Raw genomic sequence first — 22,953 nt, 5'->3', positions numbered from 1 at the left:
AAAATTGCAACTACGGGACTGGAGCGTCGAAGTCTGGAATCCGTGTTTCGACCTATCGACGTCTACTTTGCAATTTGAACGTTCGCGAACAAACGCATGCGAACGCGAATAATACACCAGTAATATAATACACCATAATTTAGCTTAATAATGCAAATACTTATTCGCCGGTTGACTGTTATGCATTATTCAATGCTTCTGCCGGAAGCATTCTTCAGTATTCCAACAATTCGATGGCAAATGATATCCCAAAATCATCGTTCATTGTGATTGCGCCGGCTAATCCGTGTTTATGCTCGCGCGCATTCGTTCGCTGGAACGCTTACGTAATAATCTATTTTTCCGCCGGCTGTCCTTTATGAAGCACTTATGACCGATCACGGACAGGATGTTCTCCTCGCATAAAAGCAACGTCACAGATATCTAACGACAATTCCACGTATCAGTGCTTCGACATGTGGCTGGACAAGTGGTTGCTTTGTGGGCTGGTGTTGGTTCGTGTATACGCGGACCAGGACGTTCAGTTGGAGATACCTCAAGGGATCCTGAAGGGGTTGAAAACGGAGACGATTCTCCACAGTAAGGGCTACTACAGCTTCAAAGGCATACCTTACGCGGAACCGAATGTCGGTCCTAACAAGTTTCGCGTGAGTAAAAAGTGTTGTTTGCCCGGCGTCGTTGTTCGCCTCTTATTCTATTCCTAACCACGAGATATTCGAGCTTTTAGAGATACTTTTAACGTTAATGTTTATAGTTGATGTACATTATTGTGAAATAAATTGTAAAATAAATTGCGAACATCGTGAAATACATTTGATTCGATACATCGAATGACTCGAATTCAGATGTTGAATCTGGTTTACTAAGCAACGACTAGACAATCTTTAAATAATTTTAAAGAACGAAGAACTCACGGTTTCTTAATATTTTTATATTCTCTTCATTATCCCGATAAACTAGTATTTCTGAGAAAAACTTTTAGATATTGCCCAGAAAACTAGTTTCTCCAACATTTAAAAAGATCTGATAATTTGGTCCGATTTTAAATAAATTATTCCGTATAATGTTCGAATACTTTTGTAAGCTACTGAATTAAGAATAATTGTAAAAAGTAAATATTCTTGTACCTGGACGATTTGGATTACCATATTTCTTTAAATAATTACAATAAATTTAAAAGCATTCGCGGCTCGTTTTTATAGTCACCGATTGTCGACGATTGTTGCTGTAAAAACGAGTCGCGAATGCTTTTGAATTTATTGTAATTATTTAAAGAAATATGGTAATCCGTATGAAAATATACAGGAAAGTAATAAGTAATAGTAATAATAATAATAATACATTTGACTTGAACAAGGTGATAATTAAAAATTATAATTTAAAATAATATAATATATATATTATATTATTAATATATTAATTAATTATATATAACTATATATAGTTTTAATAGTAGTGATAGTTATATATAACTAATATATTAACTATATATAGTTATAATAGTAGTGATAGTTATATATAACTAATATATTAACTATATATATAGTTATAATAGTAGTAGTAGTTATATATAATATAATATAATATAATATAATATTATATAATATAATATATATCATATAATATAATATATATAATATAATATAATATTAACCATATATAACTAAATATAGTTATAATAGTAGTAATAGTTATATATAACTAATATATTAACTATATATAATTAATATATTAATAATATAATAACTAATAACGCCACAGAAGCGTCAAAATGAATCATTGAACTGATAAAAATACGTCTAAAAATTGCAGATAGCGGAGCCAGCCAATCCGTGGGAAGGCGTGTACGATGCCACCCAGCATCGTGGCACTTGTCCATTCTACTGCATGATGAAGAAAGGGCTTATTGGCGAAGAGGACTGTCTCTACCTGAATGTTTACACTCCGGTATTGGACAAAGAGGCTCGCAAAGCCGTTATGGTGTGGTTTTTCCCTGGCTCATGGAACAGTGGCACTGGCGACGACATGCTTTTTGGCCCAGACTTTTTGGTCGAGCAGGATGTGATAGTTGTTACCGTTAACTTTAGGCTCGGTGCTCTTGGTAAATGCTTCGTTTACTTAATCATTATTTATTAGTCGGCTTCGCGACTAGGAATTGGACTTGGTTTACGAACTCTGCTCGTTCGTTCGTTTCCATTCGTTCCCTTTCTTTTCGTAACTATTCTGTGCGCCTTATATAGTAATGTCTCCCTAATTGACGCTCAGATTGTGCACGGAAATGGACAATTTGGAAGGAGGAGATACGATTATTCGAGCCTTGCGGTACATTTTTATAGTTACGAATTGTCGACAAACTATAAAAAACGAGCTACAAGGCTCGAACAATCGTATCTCCTCTTCCCAAATTGTCCATTTTTGTGGACGATCTAAGCGTCAATAAGGGAGACATTACCGTGATTCTTTGAAAATTGGGCCAAATGTCTCGAATTCTTTTGCGACGTTGGAGGGTCTGGTTTACTGGACAATATTTAACAAAAATTTGATGAGACATTACAAACAGTTGTACGATTTACGTTTGTTTCACGGCAAAAAAACAGGAGCAAACAACTGATTAAAATCAACAATTGGAAGTAGAGAAAGAATTGGGGAAAAAATAATTTTGGGGAACGAGTGGTCAGCCCTTATTAAACTCCCCCGAGCTAATGATGACCCACGTGTTTCAGGATACTTGAATACAGCAGATAAAGCTGCCCCCGGAAATGCTGGCATGAAGGATCAGGTATTGGCGTTGAAATGGGTGAAAGATAACATACATTTCTTCGGCGGTTGTCCGAACAGGGTTACCATTTTCGGCGCGAGCTCTGGTGCAGCTTCTGTTCAATATCACATGTTCTCTCCCATGTCTGAAGGTAACCCTAAGCTTTACTGCAGCACTTGATACTGTATAGAGTACATAAACGCGCAAGATTTTCAAGTACGTGTACAAGCAGTTTTCCAATTGCCATCGAATCGTTACCGTTTCAAAAATTTCTCTAGGGTTATTCAACGGTGTCATTGAACAGAGCGGCTCTATGGCCAATCCGTGGGCACTGCAAAGCAATCCGCGAGAGCTCGCGTTTATGCTAGGAGAAGCTCTTGGCATTAAAACAACGGATTCGGCGGAGTTGGTGCAAAAACTCTCCGAGTTCCACGTTAAAGATATCATCGCAGCCTCTGGCGAAGTAACGAAGAGCTTGGTAAAGTTTGCAAACCGTTTGCTATACGTTTACAGTCATTATAATATCGCTATAATATACAGGGTGTCCCAAAAATGTCTTGCAATAGAGAAATGGTGAACCGCGAATGCTTTTGAATTGATTGCAATTATTTAAAGAAATATGGTAATCCGTATGAAAATACACAAGAAAATAATAAGCAATAATAATAATAATAATAATAATAATAATAATAATAATAATAATAATACATTTGACTTGAACAAGGTGATAATTAAAAATTATAATTTAAAATAATATAATATATTATATTATTAATATATTAATTAACTATATATAGTTATAATAGTAGTAATAGTTATATATAACTAATATATTAACTATATATAACTATATATAGTTATAATAGTAGTAATAGTTATATGTAACTAATATATTAATTATATATAATTAATATATTAATAATATAAAAATTAAATGGAAAGGAAATGGCGGGTTCCTCAGATCATTTGAAGCAGCTTCTTCCTTTACAAAAATGTTCTCCGAGGCACCGTTAACGAGTTATTAACGAAAAAAAACAGCGACCAATAAGTATCGAGTACGGTTAACGTGAGGCGGCCCAGCCAACCAGCGCACGAAGCCCAGTTCCGCTCATTGGGTCGGTCGCCTCGCGCCAGCCGAGCTCGCCTCTCATTGGTCAGTGTTTTTCGTTAATAACTGGTTAATGGTGCCTCGGACAAAATTTTTGTAGAGGAAAAAGTTGCTTCAAATGACCTGAGGAACCCGCCACTTTCGTTTTGCGAGACGTTTTTGGGACACCCTGTATAGAGTCACTATATCACTATATTGGATGCTGTGCCACGTATAATATGATCATAAAGATATCATAATATGGTTTTATTTTATATATATATTTTTTTTTATTATATATAAGATATATAATATGACGATAAAGATATCATCGCAGCCTCTGGCGAAGTAACGAAGAGCTTGGTAAAGTTTACAAACCGTTTGCTATACGTGTACAGTCATTATAATATCACTGTAATATATAGAGTCACTGTATCACTATATTGGATGCTATATACCGCATACTAGAAAGTGCTCTATCATAAATATGTGCGGAAAGATGTGCAAAATAAACACGTTTTACTGGTTCATAATTGCAGAATGGTCTAAACGGGCATCTCTACGCATTCGTTCCTTCCATCGAAGCTGATTTAGGCCAAGACATATTTCTGTCGAACGATCCATGGACTTTACTGAAAAACGGACAAGTTGCGGACGTGCCTTTAATGACAGGAGTTGTTGTCGACGAAGGAATACAGTTTGCACAAAGTATGCACGACGATCGTATTTATCCTCCATGATGGGATGGCTAAAAGTCGACGCACGCATCTTAAAGAACAGATGCGAACGCTAATAATTGCCGCGTTATTTCCATCGTCAGTAATTTCATCCGACTTTCAATTTATTATCACGAACGAGAATTTGCTTATTACAGTGTGTGCTCTCGCGAAACGTAATACTCTCTAATTTAATGTAATTTATTAATTTCGAGCTTACAGGATTAATGCAGATGCCGCAGTAATATTTTAAGCGAAATCTAACGCGGATCTAGTTTAATGACGTCTTTTGCTCTCCTTTCTCTCTTGTACATATAATATATACGTTGAATAACCTTCAGGATTGCTACTTGGAAATTATCATTAACTCTTAATATTCAATTGTCGGTAAAACGAATGCGTTGCTCTTTGGGTAGTTAATAATCCAGTTCAAAATTGTATTGAAATGTAAAGGAATTTGCCGGTTGAATTGGTTACGTTAACAGTCGATTGCTCGAGAGATATGTTACTGGTGCTTCATGCATTTTGTTTATTATATTATTATATATCATTTGTTACGGTCAAAGTTTTGGCAGCGTGAATTTGTTTCGTTGGGCGAACGAAATTAGTTAGTTAGTTTCTTTTGCTACGCATCTGTATCTAACGAAAGATATTTGCTATAATCGTATCGATTAAAATTGAATTTCTCTTTAATTTGTTTATAATATCGTTAACACCGTTTCTTTTGCTATGTATCTGTATTTAACGAAAGATATTTGCTATAATTGCATCAATTAAAATTGAATTTCTCTTTAATTCGTTTATAACATCGTTAATACCGTTTCTTTTGCTACGTATCTGTGTCTAACGAAAGATATTTGCTATAATCGTATCGATTAAAATTGAATTTCTATTTAATTCGTTTATAATATCGTTAATACCGTTTTTTTTGCTACACATCTGTATCTAACGAAAGATATTTGCTATAATTGTATCATTTAATATTGAATTTCTATTTAATTCGTTATACAGATATGCTGAACCATATCGAATTATTGAACACCGAGCCAGAATTGTTCCTGCCGGACGATTTGAACATCACCGATCCAGTAATGAAGACAATGCACGGCCAATGTCTGAAGAAATTCTACTTTGGGGACAAGCAAGTAACGAAAGAGGATATGAACGATTTCACTAAGGTAATATAGCACTTATTATATTAGGTCTACCGGAAAGTTCTGCCCGTTTTCGAATTGAAATATAACACAATTTTCATACATTTAATAATATTCATTGCAGAATATACTTTCCATCGTTACTTACGACTTCTTGCCAGCGTGATGGCAACTTGTAAATGCCATTTTTAAAAAATGATTTATTTTTAGAGGCGAAGAACTCGACTAGTGCTTGGTCGACATCAGCTTCGGTTTTGAATTTTTTTTCCTGTAAAAAGTTTTGCAAAGAGAGAAACAAGCGATAATCGGAGGGTGCTAGGTCTGGGGAGTATGGTGGATGCGACAGAATTTCCCAGCCTAGCTCTGCGATTTTCTGACGAGTCGCCGAAGCAGCATGTGGTCTGGCATTATCATCGGTAGTCATGTTTTCGCGATCGCGTCTCACTTAATAATGACACGAGACATCTTTGTTTCAGTTTATTTAGGAGAGTACATGTATGTAAATGCAATGATAAAGAGAGATAGTCATATATGTCTCGAATCAACATGTGCATATGGATTGAAACTTGAAGTGACACTATCGGACAGAACTTTCCGGTAGACCTAATATATAGTACTGCATATATATATAATATAATACTAATATATAATAATAATAAATAATATATATATATATATATATATATATATATATTATATTATATAATAATATAATATAATATAATATTATATTATATTATATTATATTATATTATATTATATTATATTATATTATATTATATTATATTATATTATATTATATTATATTATATTATATTATATTATATTATATTATATATATATATATATAATATATAAATAATATATATAATACTGCATATAGTTAAGCACAATCTTTCGACTCGTCGGCTGATCTTTTTCTTCACGCGTATTAATATGGTTCGCGTGTCGCAGATGATAGGCGATACGTTCTTCAACGCGGGAGAAATTCTAGCGCTGGATTTGATCAAAGCTAAGAGTTCAGCGCCAATTTATTTGTATCAGTTTAACTACGAGGCGCCGTTTGGATTTATGAAACATTTATCCGGCATTACGGACGGTGAGTTGTTTCTTTCGCAACGCGGTTGTTATCTTGCAATCTCAGAGCTTACGCTTACTGTTCGAAACAATTGTAACAGTTTCGTCGATGTAACTTCCCTTTCGAAAGCGTAAGTAGCAAGTCTCGTGTCTTTCGATCAAATGGATTAACGATCGTGTTCTTAGGAGTTGTACACGGTGACGAAATGGGCTATCTATTTTACTCCGGCGCCTTTAAGAATCTACCGGAACCAGGCTCTTCCGCAGAGAAGATGACAAACATTATGACTAAATTGTGGACGAATTTTGCCAAAGATAAGTCAGTAATATGAAATATTAAGAATTTATAATTGAATAATAATTAGAAATAGAATAATATAGAATAATAGAGTAATAGAATAATGTAGAATAATAGAATAATATAGAATAATAGAGTAATAGAATAATGTAGAATAATAGAATAATATAGAATAATAGAGTATATAGAATAATAAAATAATATAGAATAATAGAGTAATATAGAATAATAGAGTAATATAGAGTAATAGAATAATATAGAATAATAGAATATAATACAGAATAATAGAGAATAATATAGAATAATAGAATAATATAGAATAATAGAGTAATATAGAATAATAGAGTAATATAGAATAATAGAATAATATAGAATAATAGAGAGAGAGAGAGATATATAGAATAATAGAATAATAATAGAGTAATATAGAATAATAGAATAATATAGAATAATAGAGAGAGAGAGAGATAGAATAATAGAATAATAATAGAGTAATATAGAGAATAATAGAATAATATAGAATAATAGAATAATAATTAGAATAATAGAGAGTAATATAGAATAATAGAATAATAATTAGAATAATAGAATAATAATTAGAAAAATAGAATGACAGTATAATAATTAGAAGTAACTTCTAATAAAACTTAGAACTTATATAATACAAGTTCTAATTCAATATCTAATCTAATTTTTTGCGAGTGTTTTGTCACTCCAGTTTTCATATATTTTGTTGTAAATGAACTAAACAAAAATTGATCGATCCTTTCAGAAATCCAACTTCTAACATGGATGAAGACATTACTGTAAATTGGGAGCCTACTACAGAAGAGCATGATTACCTTCGTATCGACAGAGAATTAAAAATGGAGAAGAATTTATTGCAAGACAGGATCGATTATTGGAAGAAGAAGTATAGCAACATTACTGAGAACGCAATGTGATACTAGATTCAGGTTACGGTGATACCTGTTGTACACCAACGACAACTGTAATTACAATTAAATATAGTGAAACTTAAAAGTATATGTTGTACAAAAGAGTCATAATAACCTTGGGAATTTTTTAAGAATGTAATTTATTTTAACGAACAATCCTTAAGTTCTACCGCTTCTATTTTGTCAAAGATTTTCCATAGCTGAACTGAACCGATTTCCAACGAATTGTCATACGCACAAATTGCTATAGACGATTTAAGAATTTATGAAACAAGGTATTCAGGATGTCCAATAATTGTGTTAACACCCGGAAAGGGGTGATCAGTTTTCTTTAATCAATGAATCGAAATAATGATATATATATATATATATATATATATATAATTTAATATATTTAATAATAATATATATATATATATATATATATATATATATATATATATATATATATATATATATATATATATATATATATTATTTAATACGTAATATAATATATATAAAAATATATAAAAAAATAAGTATTAAATATTTTTCAACAAACTATGCTATATTGAAGTTGTTACGTTTGTCGTTATGTTCCTGTTCTCATAAGTGTTCATAATCGAAAAGTATACACCGTCGAGAGGTAGGAAAACACGAATAGTATTTTTTATTTATTAGAAAAACGACTTACGTTGCCCCCATTTTCCAGTCCTCGGATGTATATAATTCGGATAAAGTCCTTTCGGTTTCTCCAGGTTCTTCAGCACTTTCCTAACGTTCTCCACTTTGCTCTTGTAAACTGGATTGCCGGTGATATCGCTGAGATAATTGAATTCCAGATGCATCGTGCCAATTTCTGACAATATACTGCAACCACTGCTCGCCCAGCCGTAATTTTTGCTAGCCTGAAAGATAATTCGAAACACATTCGACTCCGATTAATTTGGTAATGAATAAAAAAAGAAAACGATGCGACACGAAATGTACATATAATTATATTATATTCTTTATTGTATAACAGATAAATTAAAAAATGCATGATTTCATTTAAAACATTAAATTAGATCGTCACAAATTTTTGACAGGTCTAATTGCAAAGAAAATTCACTCTCCGATAGAGTCTTTCAAGACGAATACAATGTCCTATAAATTATGATCATTCAAGGTCAGAATATACGAATTACAATAATGTCTCCCTAATTGACGCTTAGATCGCGCAGAAAAATGGACAATTTGGGAAGAGGAGACACGATTGTTCGAGCCTCGCAGCTCGTTTTTATAATTGTTGAAAATCGGTAGCCTGAAAGATAATTCGAAAGATATTCGACTCTGATTAATTTGTGGTAATGAATAAAAGAAGAAAACGATGCGACACGAAACGTACATATAATTATATTATATTCTTTATATAACAGAGAAATTAAAAAATGCATGATTTCATTTAAAACATTAAATTTTATCGTCACAAATTTTTGACAGGTCTAATTGCAAAGAAAATTCACTCTCCGATAGAGTCTTTCAAGACGAATACAATGTCCTATAAATTATGGTCATTCAAGGTCAGAATATACGAATTACAGTAATGTCTCCCTAATTGACGCTTAGATTGCGCAGAAAAATGGACAATTTGGGAAGAGGAGACACGATTGTTCGAGCCTCGCAGCTCGTTTTTATAATTGTTGAAAATCGGTAGCCTGAAAGATAATTCGAAAGATATTCGACTCTGATTAATTTGGTAATGAATAAAAGAAGAAAACGATGCGACACGAAACGTACATATAATTATATTATATTCTTTATATAACAGAGAAATTAAAAAATGCATGATTTCATTTAAAACATTAAATTAGATCGTCACAAATTTTTGACAGGTCTAATTGCAAAGAAAACTCACTCTCCGATAGAGTCTTTCAAGACGAATACAATGTTCCATAAATTATGGTCATTCAAGGTCAGAATATACGAATTACAGTAATGTCTCCCTGATTGACGCTTAGATCGCGCAGAAAAATGGACAATTTGGGAAGAGGAGACACGATTTTTCGAGCCTCGCAGCTCGTTTTTATAATTGTTGAAAATCGGTAACTATAAAAACGAGTCGCAAGGGTCCTATTCCCAAATTGTCATTTTTTGTGGACAATCTGCACACAAATCGACAATTTGGGAAGTGGGGATATGATTATTCGAGCCTCGCAGCTCGTTTTTATAATTGTTGAAAATCGGTAACTATAGAAATGAGTCGCAAGGCTCCTCTTCCTGCATTTTCCATTTTTGTGGACAATCTGAGCGTCAATTAGGGAGACATTACTGTACAGTGAAGTCTCCCTAAATTGACTGCTCAGATTCTCCACAAAAATGGACAATTTGGGAAGAGGAGATATGATTATTCGAGCCTCGCAGCTCGTTTTTATAATTGTTGAAAATCGGTAACTATAAAAACGAGTCGCAAGGCTCGAATTCGCAAGGCTCCTCTTTCCAAATTGTCCATCTTTGTGGACAATCTGAGCGTCAATTAGGGAGACATTGCTGTATAATGAGAAACAAATTCTTCCACGAGCGTACGAGACTGAAATGGACGGAGAAGCGATTGAGAAGAGAAGACGAACGTAAAATAAAAGAGATAAAAAACAGGCTAGTGATCGGGCCTAGATTCCGCGGCCTCATTGTTCGTTCAATTAAGAATTTGCATATTAATCGCAACTCGTCGCTTCTATGGAGGTGGCTTGACGGAATCGTTTCAAATTAACCGGCGACTACAACGCCGTTCTCGCGTTTCTAATGTGCGCAGAAAAACCGCCCGGGAGAGTTTACTGCCTTCTCCGTAGATCTTTCCGGTCCTTTTTACGGTGCCGCGGGCATATGCATTACCGGCAACAAGATGAAAAAAAAAGGAAGGAATTTCACCGCGGCATAAAAACTACTGCCGCTTCTTCGTCCCCGTTCTCGCAGCTTATACGCGATTTGAATATTTTCATGTTTCCGACGGGAAGAACTTTTCCGTAATGCTTATGTTGCAATTGTTCCACGGAAACTGTTATTTAAACCGACGTTTAAAACTAAACTGCGTGACTCCATGCAAATCTACATTTCCATGAATGCGTTTTAAATTACGTTAGTTCGCGACGCGGCTTGTTTAACGTTGTCGTAGGAACGAAAAAGACCGCGTCACGAAGTAATCCTTGTAGAAAATAATTGCCAGGGATTATGCGATTGTAATTGATTTATAGAAATGTTAGAATACTCTTACGTACACGATGTAATAATCGACGCAAAATTAAATTAAATTCAGTTCGATTTATTTCTTTTTTTTTTACACTTCGGAGATAAGGTTTGAATAAAAAAAGGCTCGAAATATTCCGCGATTCTTGTTCTGATATATTCATCGGATGCTATGTTTTGATATTATGTACAGTCTTTTAGCGAAAAGTTGCGGGCTTCAGAGTTATTTCACGAAATGTGCAGCCGTAATCGGCCTCAAACCCGAAAAATGATAAATTATATTATATTTATTATATTATATTTATATTGTATATATTATAAATTATATATAATATTATATACAATATATTATACATTATAATACAGGGTGTCCCGAAAATGTCTCGCAATCCGGAAATGGGAGGTTCCTGAGGTTATTTGAAGCAACTTTTTCCTTAGCGAAAATTTTCTCCGAGGCTTCGTTTGCGAGTTATTAACGAAAAACACTGACCAATAAGAGGCGAGCTCGGCTGGCGCGCGGCGGTCCAGCCAACGAGCGCACGGAGCCCAGTTTCTGCTCATTGGCTCGGCCGTCTCGCGCCAAATGATCTCGCCTCTGATTGGTCACTGTTTTTCGTTAATAACCCGTAAACGAAGCCGCGGATTGCATTATCGCTAAGGAAAAAGTTGCTTCAAATCACCTCGGGAATCTCCTACTTTCGGATTGCGAGACATTTTTGGGACACCTTGTATATATTATATATATTATATATTATATTATATTATTAATTGTCAATATCCGACTAACAATAAATTGCGTCAACGAAAATCCGCATAAAAGTTTCAATTCCGTAAAAAATAAAAGCGTAAAGGTTTTCGTACTTCTTCAACGAATTTTTTCGCATTATCTTTGACAAATTATCGAGGCCTTTTGGTCGACTGGCTTAGAGGTTATGATTTTTGTCCCGGTCGCTCATACCTAAGCACCCCATTGTCCGCGAATCCGCAGCGTTCTCGCGGACGCTGGTGCAATGTAAATTGAATGCCACAATTACACGAGAAATAATCAACATGAAAACGCGGCGACGTCGTCGACGTGACCGTCGCGAAGCTACGAAATCCCGGACTTACCCCGGTGTGGAGATTGATGAGAGAATGAGGAATTCCGGTTTCCGTCTGGAAAGCAGGCAACATCCGTTCGCCAAGTTGAGCCGCCTTATCCCGGAACATCACGTCCCCGGTGAGAGCGTAACAAGCCAGCAGACTTCCCATGAAACGAATGTTTGTCTCGAAAAGAGATATCTCGGAGTTCTGGAACAGAAAAAAAACAGAAAAGAAGTTCTTCCGTTAGCGTTCGTCATCTTCGACGGGGGGCGCGCGGCTGAATCTGCAGGCCGGGTTGCAGTGATAAAAATACTAGCAGGACGGAAATTAAATTCTTTTTCGATTCGAAATTAAATTCTTTTTCGATTCGAAATTAAATTCTTTTTCGAAATTTTCGATTCGCAGATTTCCGTCGAGAAGATTCGAGCGAATAAAAATGCCGCGTCCGCGCGTTTAGTATAGTTCTCACAAATGACCCGTGGGACTCGAACGGTTAAAAGCACTGTACGTTAATTATTCGTGCTACGGAGAACGGTTACCATTAACTCCGTTGAATCGTATTTGTTTTACGCGCGGAAGAGGAACAACGTGTGTCAAAAACTTTTGAATCCATTGAAACGTGTTTCTCGTGCATTTTATATATTTTCAGTGAACGTAAACTGACAGCGTATTCGCAACGGATGTAATTTGAAACACCGTGTTTCGTTCTTTTTTTCTTTTGCAGCGCAAAGAAAAACATGTTTGTGTAACTTTCAGCAAAAATGATGTTATTTTCAATTGACACTAAAACTGGCTCACGTTTTTGATCTTTCGCGACGTGTACCGTATTTCGATTATATTATTATTAATATTTCCATTTAGATGTATAATTTTAAAGAATTCATAATTATATTAATATAATATAATTGTAATATAAAAATATATATATATATATATATATATATATACATATATATATAATAATATAATAATATATATATATATATATTATATATATTTTTTTATATTACAATTATATCATATTAACATATATATTAATATATATTATATTCTAATACATATTTATATTATATTTTTATATTACAGTTATATTATATTAATATAATTATATTAATATAATATAAATATGTACTAAAATATAATATATATTTTGTTCAACATAAGTGTAAATATATGTTGTACCCAACGCAAGGAAATATTAATATAAATTAAAGATAAATTATATTAATAGCTACGAATAATATTACACGCAAACTCCGAAGAAGACACAGGGCTTAAAAAACGGTATTAATACAGAGAGAACCGTGGAAAAGTTTTTAATTATGGTTGGTCTAAATATTTGGATTTCCGCTCACTCCGCGAGCGGAAACGATGAGCATGCTGGTATATTTCGGCTCCGTAAAAGCCGGAAGTTCAAGCGCAGCCGGACCAACCAATCTCATATTTGGTAATTTTTAAAAATGTTGTCGGAATAAATACTGCGACGCTGTGCAAATTGAGATGCGCCCACCGGCCTCTGCGTTTACCATATACCACCGTGTCGGTGGCACCGACTGCATCGCGAACGTGCTTAGCGTAATGCCGGAACCGGACGCAGAGAAACCCTGTATTTTTCTCCGTTCGCAAACTTCATCATTCCGCGTTTCTTCATTAAACTCACGGGAATATGTTACTGGACATTCGTGACGTTATTACAAATGTCATCTAAAGTAACCCACTTTACATGTGGTTCTGCTATGTTGGCGGCACGGGAAGTGGCTCGAAAAGAAGTGGCTTCTCGGAAAAAGTTGCTGGACCGTATCCAAAACTGTCGCCGACTTCGGAGAGGTTCGTCTCAGACAATACCTCGTAGTATTTTAATTAACAAATATTTGTCGATACAATTATATGTATCGTCCTCTGGAGGCTTTATATATTCAAGTTCAAATCTGCAGGGTGTCACAAAATTATGGCGATTCCGGGAAACGAGGGGTTCCTGAGGTCACTCGAAGCAACTTTTTCCTTTACAAAATTTTTCTCCGAGGCATCGTTTACGAGTTATTAACAGAAAAGCTCTGGCCAATAAGAGGCGAGGTCGGCTGGCGCGAGGCGGGCCAGCCGACGAGCGGTCGCAGCTCAGTTCCGCTGATTGGCCGCCACGCGCCAGCTGATGTCTCATTGGTCACTGTTTTTCGTTAATAACTCGTAAACGAGGCCGCGGAGAAAATTCTTGTAAAGGAAAAAGTTACTTGAAATGACCTCAGGAACCCCTCGTTTCCTGGAACTACCATAATTTTGGTACATCAAATTCCAAATATTATATTCGGAAGCTTTGAAATACACAAAAAACTGGATAACATCGTCACAGAAAGAGGAAAAGAAGAATTGGAACACGTAATATGAATTGAAAATAAATAAAACTTCTATAAAAACTCGAGGCTCGTAGACTCGCGTCTTAGCGCGACTTATTATTCTCAGATCCGCGCGTTTCGATTCTGATTTCTGAACATTTTAGGGAAAAATCACTGCACTCGTTAGTTTATCGGCGACTGTCCGTGCGTGCATCGCGCACGCGTCAGACGCTAGAGAACGCTATTTGATTGCATTTGGTCGAGTTCGCTCGTGTTTGTTAGTCTCTGCGTGCGCGCGTGTTCGCCGCACAAAGCATCGTTTTATCCGGACAGGTGATGTCGGCGTAACGCGCAGAAATGCAACTCCGTTCGTGAATAATGCTGCTGCTCCGCCAAGACGGGGATAAACTTGCGAGATTTAAAGTTCGCGGTAGCTTCTATCCGAGTTTATACGGCGCCGCGAGGATAGACGTCTGGAAAGCGGGCCGGGAATTCGGTAATTAAGTTTCCACCGTGTTTAATAAGCTAAGATTATTATTAGTTTATGAAGTTATTCGAAGCGACAAAGTGCCTGCGACTCGTCCCGTTTACTTTATTCCGCATGGTTCGCGCTTAACATCGTTGTCCTGTCCGCGATTCCGGGAGTTGTTCGCGCCGCTTACTTAATTCGCACCCTGGAACACCTTAAAGCGAGCTTGAAGACCGTCTCCCCCTTGTTCGAATTAGCGAGGAAGTAACGCTTGCCGCGTAGCTGCCGCGAAGCTACCGGGGAAACGTTCGTTTAGCCTTTTAGGTACGGCTGAATTCTGCGCGAGGCTATTTCTCTGGACGGCAGAGTCTGATGTGTACTGTACAGAGTCTGATACTGTATATACAGGGTGTCCCAAAAATGTCTCGCAATCTGAAAGTGGCGGGTTCCTCGGGCCATTTGAAGCAACTTTTTCCTTTACAAAAATTTTCTCCGAGGCACCGTTAACGAGTTATTAACGAAAAACAGTGATCAATGAGAGGCGAACTCGGCTGGCGCGAGGCGATCGAGCCAATGAGCGGAACTGGGCTTCGCGCGCTGGTTGGCTGGGCCGCCTCGCGTCAGCCGTACTCGATTCTTATTGGTCACTGTTTTTCGTTAATAACTCGTTAACGGTGCCTCGGAGAACATTTTTGTAAAGGAAGAAGTTGCTTCAAATGATCCGAGGAACCCGCCATTTCCGGATTGCGAGACATTTTTGGGACACCCTGTAGACTGTTGTAAATCGATGCGAAGACAAAAGAAGTGTGAAACAATGCATATGAAGACGATTATTTGGTTCAAACGATGAGCGAGTGAGCTACTAGAGCAAGCCACTATAGTGGCGCGTCGTCCAGAAAGATGACATCTGCGAAAGCCACTATAGCGACGTGTTGTTCTGAAAGATGACATCCGCGGAAGCCACTATAGTGGCGCGTCGTGCCTAAAAGAGAACAAGGGAGAATCGGTTCGCATGTTCCAAGGTGGTTGTAAGTAGGTATTTTTATAAATTGATCAAGGTCGAGAGGCGGAAAAGAAAGAAAAGGGAGAAGAAGCATCGACGCGACCGAGGGCTCCGCATATTACCGGGCCGATAGCTGGTTTATGAGGCCGTTAAGTTAAAAGGACTCGACGTCTATCGGATGTTGCATCCACGTCGCAACACTTTCCGGTTCGGCAGGTGTGCTGGATTAACTCGTTTACTTAGGACCTAATAGCGCTACCTTCTTATTAAGCATGTAATTTCGTTAAAAGGAGCTGCCTCTCCTTGCTGTGCTAGCCTTTAACCCGATTTTCGCCGATGGGATCGTTGCTACTTCAATTTTATGCACCGCGCGCCGATTCTTTCTCTCCTGCTCGTTCGCAATTTCGGAAATATTCGAGCAGAAGGATTACCGTCGCATTTAGCCACGCGATTGAAGCACTATTTGTGTTGCTCCGCGCACGCACGGAGAACGCGGATAATTAATCTTTCGAGAACCGCTGCCAAGTACGATCTCGTTTATAGCGTAATTGTTTTTTTTTTCAACGAAGCGTTTTAAGATGTTACACATTTTTTGGGAATTTGTTGTTTGGACGGTTCCAGTGCTGGCTCGTTACTTACCGAGAGTATGTTAGTAGAAGCATAGCATACTTTTTCGGCACTGGATTATATCTGAGTTGAGTCCACTGGGATCGATAAATCCCGATCGATAACTTGCAGTGGTCGCTGCGAATTTTTTAAAACGCGTTCTCGGAGAATTTTGTGCGGCGGAGAATGCTTCGATCGAATTTCGAACGCGAATATTATATTATGATCGATTTATTTATATTCAACGTTTTATAAAATCTAGATTTGTCTCTGGATTTGTCTCTAAATTTGTCTCTGGATTTGTCAGTTATGCAGGGCGAGTCGTACAACGGCGAACATAATTTAATCTCGTATAAATATTTAATCTCGCAATCTATTTATAAGCATCTGTTCTTCACTTTCTATAATGTTTCATAATATTCAATAAATATCAATTTGAAGTCTGTACATGCGTTCGATAAATTACGAGTGATCTTTTATTTTAGAGAACATCAGTTACCGCAAAATCTGCCATTAAATATCGGCCGACTAAATATTATTGAATTGATGCATAATTCTAAATCTTTTGAGATTTCGATATGCAACGTTCTTCTTCGCTAATTAAGAGGTCTTAAGCTCACCTAGCATTCCTATGTATTCATATTAAAGGCAGCTGGCCGCTGCCTTTTTTTGCCGATTGCTCCGAGTTTCTATAAAATCGAGCCGCGAGGCCCGAAGAATCGCTACTTAGTATTCTCGGATTTGCCGGTTTCAATTCCGACCTCCGAACATTTCTGAGAGAAATTACTCTATTTTTACACCTTGGCCTATAACTATTGGGTTGGCAACTAAGTAATTGCCGATTTCAGTTATAGATGCCTCTCACTCCCATTTTTATGATATCCGTAAATGTTATATTATAAAATTATTATTATTATTATTATTATGTTATTTTTTATTATCCGTGAATGTTAGCAACTGGACAAATTGAATGCAGCGGTCAAGGAAAAGCGACCAGAATTGGTCGATCGTAAAGGTGTCATTTTCCAGCAGGACAATGCTAGGCCGCACACGTCTTTGTCCACTCGGCAAAAATTGATGAATATTGGTTGGGAATTGATGTTACACCCACCGTATAGCCCTGATCTCGCGCCATCGGATTACCACTTATTTCGATCTCTGGACAACTCCCTTCGTGGTAAAACTTTTAACGATGATGACGCTGTAAAATCTCACTTAACTCAGTTTTTGGCCGAAAAGGATCAGACTTTCTACGAGAGTGGAATTTTCAAGTTGTCAGAGAGATGGCAAAAGGTCATCGAAGAAAATGGAAAATACATTTACAGATTAAACTTCATTCCAAGTAAAAAGATTTTTTATTTCATTGAACAAATCGACAATTACCTAGTTGCCAACCCAATATAATCCGATCAAAAACACTTTTGCCGATTTCATCGTCATCTAAATGAAACATTTTATTACCTTTTTTTTAAACATAGGATGTATTTAATATGGGACGCTTTGTTGTTTAGAAAGAACACGAGGATTCAGAAGAGGAGCAAACTAGTAAGAAGGATTGCTGGACTTTGGACGAAAGCGAATAAACTAATAAAATATACACTAATAGTGTCAAATTATAAGAGTTAGTTGACATACTTGGTTTACACTCATCATAAACATATCACAAATAATACGATCATCAAGTAAGTAATTATCAATAGGGTAATTTCTCCCTAATTCGCGCTTAGATTGCGCACAAAAATGTACAATTTGGGAAGAGGAGATACGATTATTCGAGGCTCGCGACTCATTTTTTATAATTACCGATTGTGAATAACTATAAAAATGAGACACAAGCCCCGAATAATCGTATCTCCTCTTCCCAAGGAAAGAAGAGGAGATACTTCCCCATTTTCCAGCGCAATTTGAGCGCGAATTTAACTCAATTTTTGGCCGAAAAGGATCAGACTTTCTACGAGCGTGGATTTTTCAAGTTGTCAGAGAGATGGCGAAAGGTCATCGAACAAAATGGAAAATACATTTACAGATTAAACTTCATTCCAAGTAAAAAAATTTTTTATTTCATTGAACACAAATCGGCAATGACTTAGTTGCCAACCCAATAGAATCCTCTGAACGTCGCTTAGGCTACCTGAGAAACGGATATTTTGACACAACCGCGTCACAACCGGTTCCTCTTCCTAGCATTTGATTTCGCCGCAGTACTCCGTTTCCAGCGAGCCGATTTGCTCGCATAACTTTTCCCATTAGCTCGTCGAAATGATCCCGAAAGAAATGGTAACATTTCAATGCGGTTACATATTATCTGTTCGTCGATTAATCTTCGAAACTTCCCTCCAAACCTCGTTCCCATCGTCGACGGTTACTGCGAGTTCGTGGGAAAACATTTCATGCTCTGTCCCAGAGAACTTTTAATTGAAACGTCACGTTCTCCTCTGATTCGCTAACAATCGAGACACCCCGTTCGCCGATCCGCCGCGCGGCGCCGACGCTAAAATAACTCGTTACGCGGCTTTTCCTACGGACTCGCACGATTCAATAGGCAATTTCAATTCTTTGTGGAGAAGATCGCCGGGCGCCGGGCAGCCGATCAATTTAATTCGTCGCGAGACATGAAACGCGTTTCGTCTCCGCCCGATCAGTTTATCGGCGTGTTGCCGACAGCTATCCGTCGTTTCTCGCGCAAACAATGCACATCTGTACTCGTTCTTTCCACGGCGAGGAGCAAAACCGAGTCGACAGTTTCAGAACGGCACAGCTGTTTTTAACATTCGTCGCCGTTTTTCGTTAACAACGCGTCAACGAAGCCGCGGATTGCATTTTCGCCGAGGAAAAAGTCACTTCGAATCACCTCAGGAACTCCCCTATTTTTGGGACACCCTGTATATCAGATCCGCGCGCAACCCTACGGATCGCGATCCCACGAGTGGTCGCCGATCGCTGTTACGCGGATGCGACCATAAACGAATAAATTCGAAAGAAAATACTGCTTCGGATTATGTTAGCATGCTCACGTGCGCGACGAGAATTTCGCGGCGCGAGCAGGGACGGCGTTTGTCTCGCGCGAAAACGGAAACGAGAAGACGAGGGAGGGGGAGAAGAGCGTCGCGGAAAGGTAATCCCGTTATCGCGAAGTCTTCTATTATTTTTTCTTTTTTGATCTTCGCAATCGCGAGAATCTACGAGACCGGCGAGCGGTTTTATTTTACAGCGACGCGTTTAAGACTGCTTCTTACGGCGCGGCTTGCGACGCGATACACAGAGCGCGAGTCGGCATAAAACACCGGTATCGCATTGTTCGTTCCAGTTTTAAGCACATCGCCGCGAAGCAATTCGGTCTACTTTTAATTCATAGAAGATACGAGACACTCGTGGACTGCCGGTCCTGCTCAAAATTACGTTCCATGGCGTTTAACGTTGACTGTTATTCGGGATACGGCTGGATTTACGGTTCGACGGGGATTTAGGGTTCAGTTTAACGACGGCGGCATTCTATTCGGCTTACCTGGACCGGTGGCTATTCATATCGAACGTTCCGGTAAGTTGATTGTTACGCTTACAGTAAATTCACCCTAATTTTTTTACAGTTTGTAAACAGAAATTGACAATTTGGCAAGCCTTGCGCGTCGTTCTTTAGAATTGCTGACAATCGGCGACTATAAAAATGAGCTACCAGACTCGAACAATGGTGTCTCCTCTTACCATATTGTTCATTTTTGTTTATAAGCCGAAGGAAAATTAGGGAGAATTTATTGTACTCACAAAATTCAGCGTACGCCTTTTAAAACGCGATAACTTTCTTAAAATCGGTTATAGTCTTGGGGTTATGCCAAATTTATGTTTTATATTTTTATGCTGATTTATTTATATACTGTTTATAATATTATATTATATTATATATAAGTTATCATATTTATTTACATTTTATTTATATTTTTACGTTGATTTATTTATATATTTTTATAATATATTATATTATATTATATATAAATTATTATATATTATATTATAAATATATTATAAATTATATATATATATATATAATTTTATTATAATATTATATATTATTATTACATATATATATTATTTATATTTTTATGTTGATTTATTTATATATTTTTATAATATATTATATTATATTATATATAAAGTATTATATATATATTATATTATAAATATATTATAAATTATATATATATATAATTTTATTATAATATTATATATTATTATTACATATATATATATTATTTATATTTTTATATTTTTATATTTTTGCTGTATTTAGAAGCAAGTTATTCCAAAAGAATACCCCCAATGGTAAATATTCAAAAAAATATCCAAAATATAACAATAAATATCTAAAAAAATACCTCCATTGTATATATTAATCTCCAGCCATTTGATCATAAATTTATATACGCCTAAATTTAGTTCGACTCTCCAACGACAACGAATTAAACGAGTTCCCTGTAATCGAGGAAGCCGCGCCTATTTAATCTCGAACGGTAGAATACGACGAGCTCATGATAGACTCAAAATGGCGTCATCGATTTTCAGCAGCCCCATTGTCTCCGTTCCCATTTATTCAATCGGAGCCTTGTACCGTTGAATTTTCCCGGTTGCATTACTGGCTACGTTCGGGGACAGTAAAACGGAATTGTGATGATTATTACGTCCCCGTTTCTGCGCGCAGTAATGCGCTGCAAGAACGGGAATGGCGCGGAAAAAGTAACGGCGGGGAATGGAGGAAATCGAGTCGATGGATCCCGGGCCACCATGGTGGTGATGCTTAAGGAGAATCACGGCGAGAGGGTCAGGTGCCGTCTCCGCTAGAAATTGGTCCTTGGCCAATATTATGCTCGAGAATGCAGGGTTCGATGGTGGCGCCCTCCCTCTTCGCTATGAAATACGTGACGGGGCCCCTTAACGATTCGCGGACACCATGGCCGGCGAACGCGACCGGCTACGAAATCGCAATGCGCGGCAATTGTTGCATTCTTTCGAACAAGTAAAATATTTTCTTTCCGAAATAAGATTAATATTTTCGTTGACGCTCGCATCATTATTTTTTGAGGAGCATAGAAGGGTCAATAAAGTAAATTATGGAAGAGAAAAAGCAACTGTTTATAGTTTGTGCTAGTTCTCGTTGCACAAAGTATAGACTGTGAATTTTAATCTAAAATTACCTTATCCACATGAAATAAATATTTTATTTCGATAATTAAAAACACAAAATAAAATAGTTTTTATCTTAATAACATAGAATACAGAAGCAAATGGAATTTATTGTCTTATAACGCAGAGGAAAAGTAGATGCTTTGTTTTAGATTGTCGAAATAAATTTTGTGCTATAATTTAGTAAAACTAAAAATTATTTTATTTGTCGATGATAATAAATAAAATAAATAAAATACTCTCCGAACTGTGGCACAAATATTGTCAGTGTTTTTCGAAACAAAATACCATTCGAAATATTATCACGTTGCATTCTTTCGAACAAGTAAAATATTTTGTTTTCGAAATAAGATTGATATTTTCGTTGACGCTCGCATCATTATTCTTGAGGAGCATAGAAGGGTCAATATAGTAAATTATGGAAGAGAAAAAGCAACTGTTTATAGTTTGTGCTAGTTCTCGTTGCACAAAGTATAGACTGTGAATTTTAATCTAAAATTACTTTATCCACATGAAATAAATATTTTATTTCGATAATTAAAAACACAAAATAAAATAGTTTTTATCTTAATAACATAGAACACAGAAGCAAATGGAATTTATTGTCTTATAACGCAGAGGTAAAGTAGATGCTTTGTTTTAGATTGTCGAAATAAATTTTGTGCTATAATTTAGTAAAACTAAAAATTATTTTATTTGTCGATGATAATAGATAAAATAAATAAAATACTCTCCGAACTGTGGCACAAATATTGCCAGTGTTTTTCAAAACAAAATACCATTCGAAATATTATCACGTTGCATTCTTTCGAACAAGTAAAATATTTTGTTTTCGAAATAAGATTGATATTTTCGTTGACGCTCGTATCATTATTCTTGAGGAGCATAGAAGGGTCAATAAAGTAAATTATGGAAGAGAAAAAGCAACTGTTTATAGTTTGTGCTAGTTCTCGGTGCACAAAGTATAGACTGTGAATTTTAATCTAAAATTACCTAATCCACATGAAATAAATATTTTATTTCGATAATTAAAAGCACAAAATAAAATAGTTTTT

At 36.3% G+C, this 22,953-nt stretch overlaps 2 protein-coding genes across 2 annotated transcripts in view; one reads left to right on the top strand and one right to left on the bottom strand.

Annotated features, from left to right (window-relative positions):
- The window catches only part of LOC117223883 (alpha-Mannosidase class I a), a 406,723-nt gene that overhangs the window by 13,650 nt on the left and 370,120 nt on the right, over window positions 1-22,953 (bottom strand). Inside the window, exons 5-6 of the mRNA XM_076522731.1 lie at window positions 12,343-12,522; window positions 8,705-8,918 (exon numbers count right to left, since the gene is read on the bottom strand). Coding sequence (XP_076378846.1) covers window positions 8,705-8,918; window positions 12,343-12,522 — 394 coding nt within the window. The remainder of the gene's footprint in view (window positions 1-8,704; window positions 8,919-12,342; window positions 12,523-22,953) is intronic.
- Window positions 420-8,116, top strand: LOC117223884 (esterase FE4). The gene is made up of 9 exons (XM_033476468.2): window positions 420-647; window positions 1,813-2,101; window positions 2,724-2,909; window positions 3,037-3,236; window positions 4,385-4,553; window positions 5,573-5,739; window positions 6,670-6,814; window positions 6,979-7,111; window positions 7,863-8,116. Exons 1-9 carry the CDS (start codon window positions 456-458, stop codon window positions 8,032-8,034), a joined length of 1,653 nt encoding a protein of 550 aa, XP_033332359.2. The 5' UTR covers window positions 420-455; the 3' UTR covers window positions 8,035-8,116.

Source organism: Megalopta genalis, chromosome 6, assembly GCF_051020955.1.
Source record: "Megalopta genalis isolate 19385.01 chromosome 6, iyMegGena1_principal, whole genome shotgun sequence".
NCBI classification, from domain to species: domain Eukaryota; kingdom Metazoa; phylum Arthropoda; class Insecta; order Hymenoptera; family Halictidae; genus Megalopta; species Megalopta genalis.
This window is presented reverse-complemented; position numbering and strand designations above follow the sequence as displayed.

Coding starts and splice junctions, on each gene's coding strand:
- LOC117223884 (XM_033476468.2), top strand. CDS start 456: ATGTGGCTGGACAAGTGGTTGCTTTGTGGGCTGGTGTTGGTTCGTGTA. Junction 2,910..3,036: donor GTTCTCTCCCATGTCTGAAG/GTAACCCTAAGC, acceptor AAATTTCTCTAG/GGTTATTCAACGGTGTCATT. Junction 7,112..7,862: donor ACGAATTTTGCCAAAGATAA/GTCAGTAATATG, acceptor CGATCCTTTCAG/AAATCCAACTTCTAACATGG.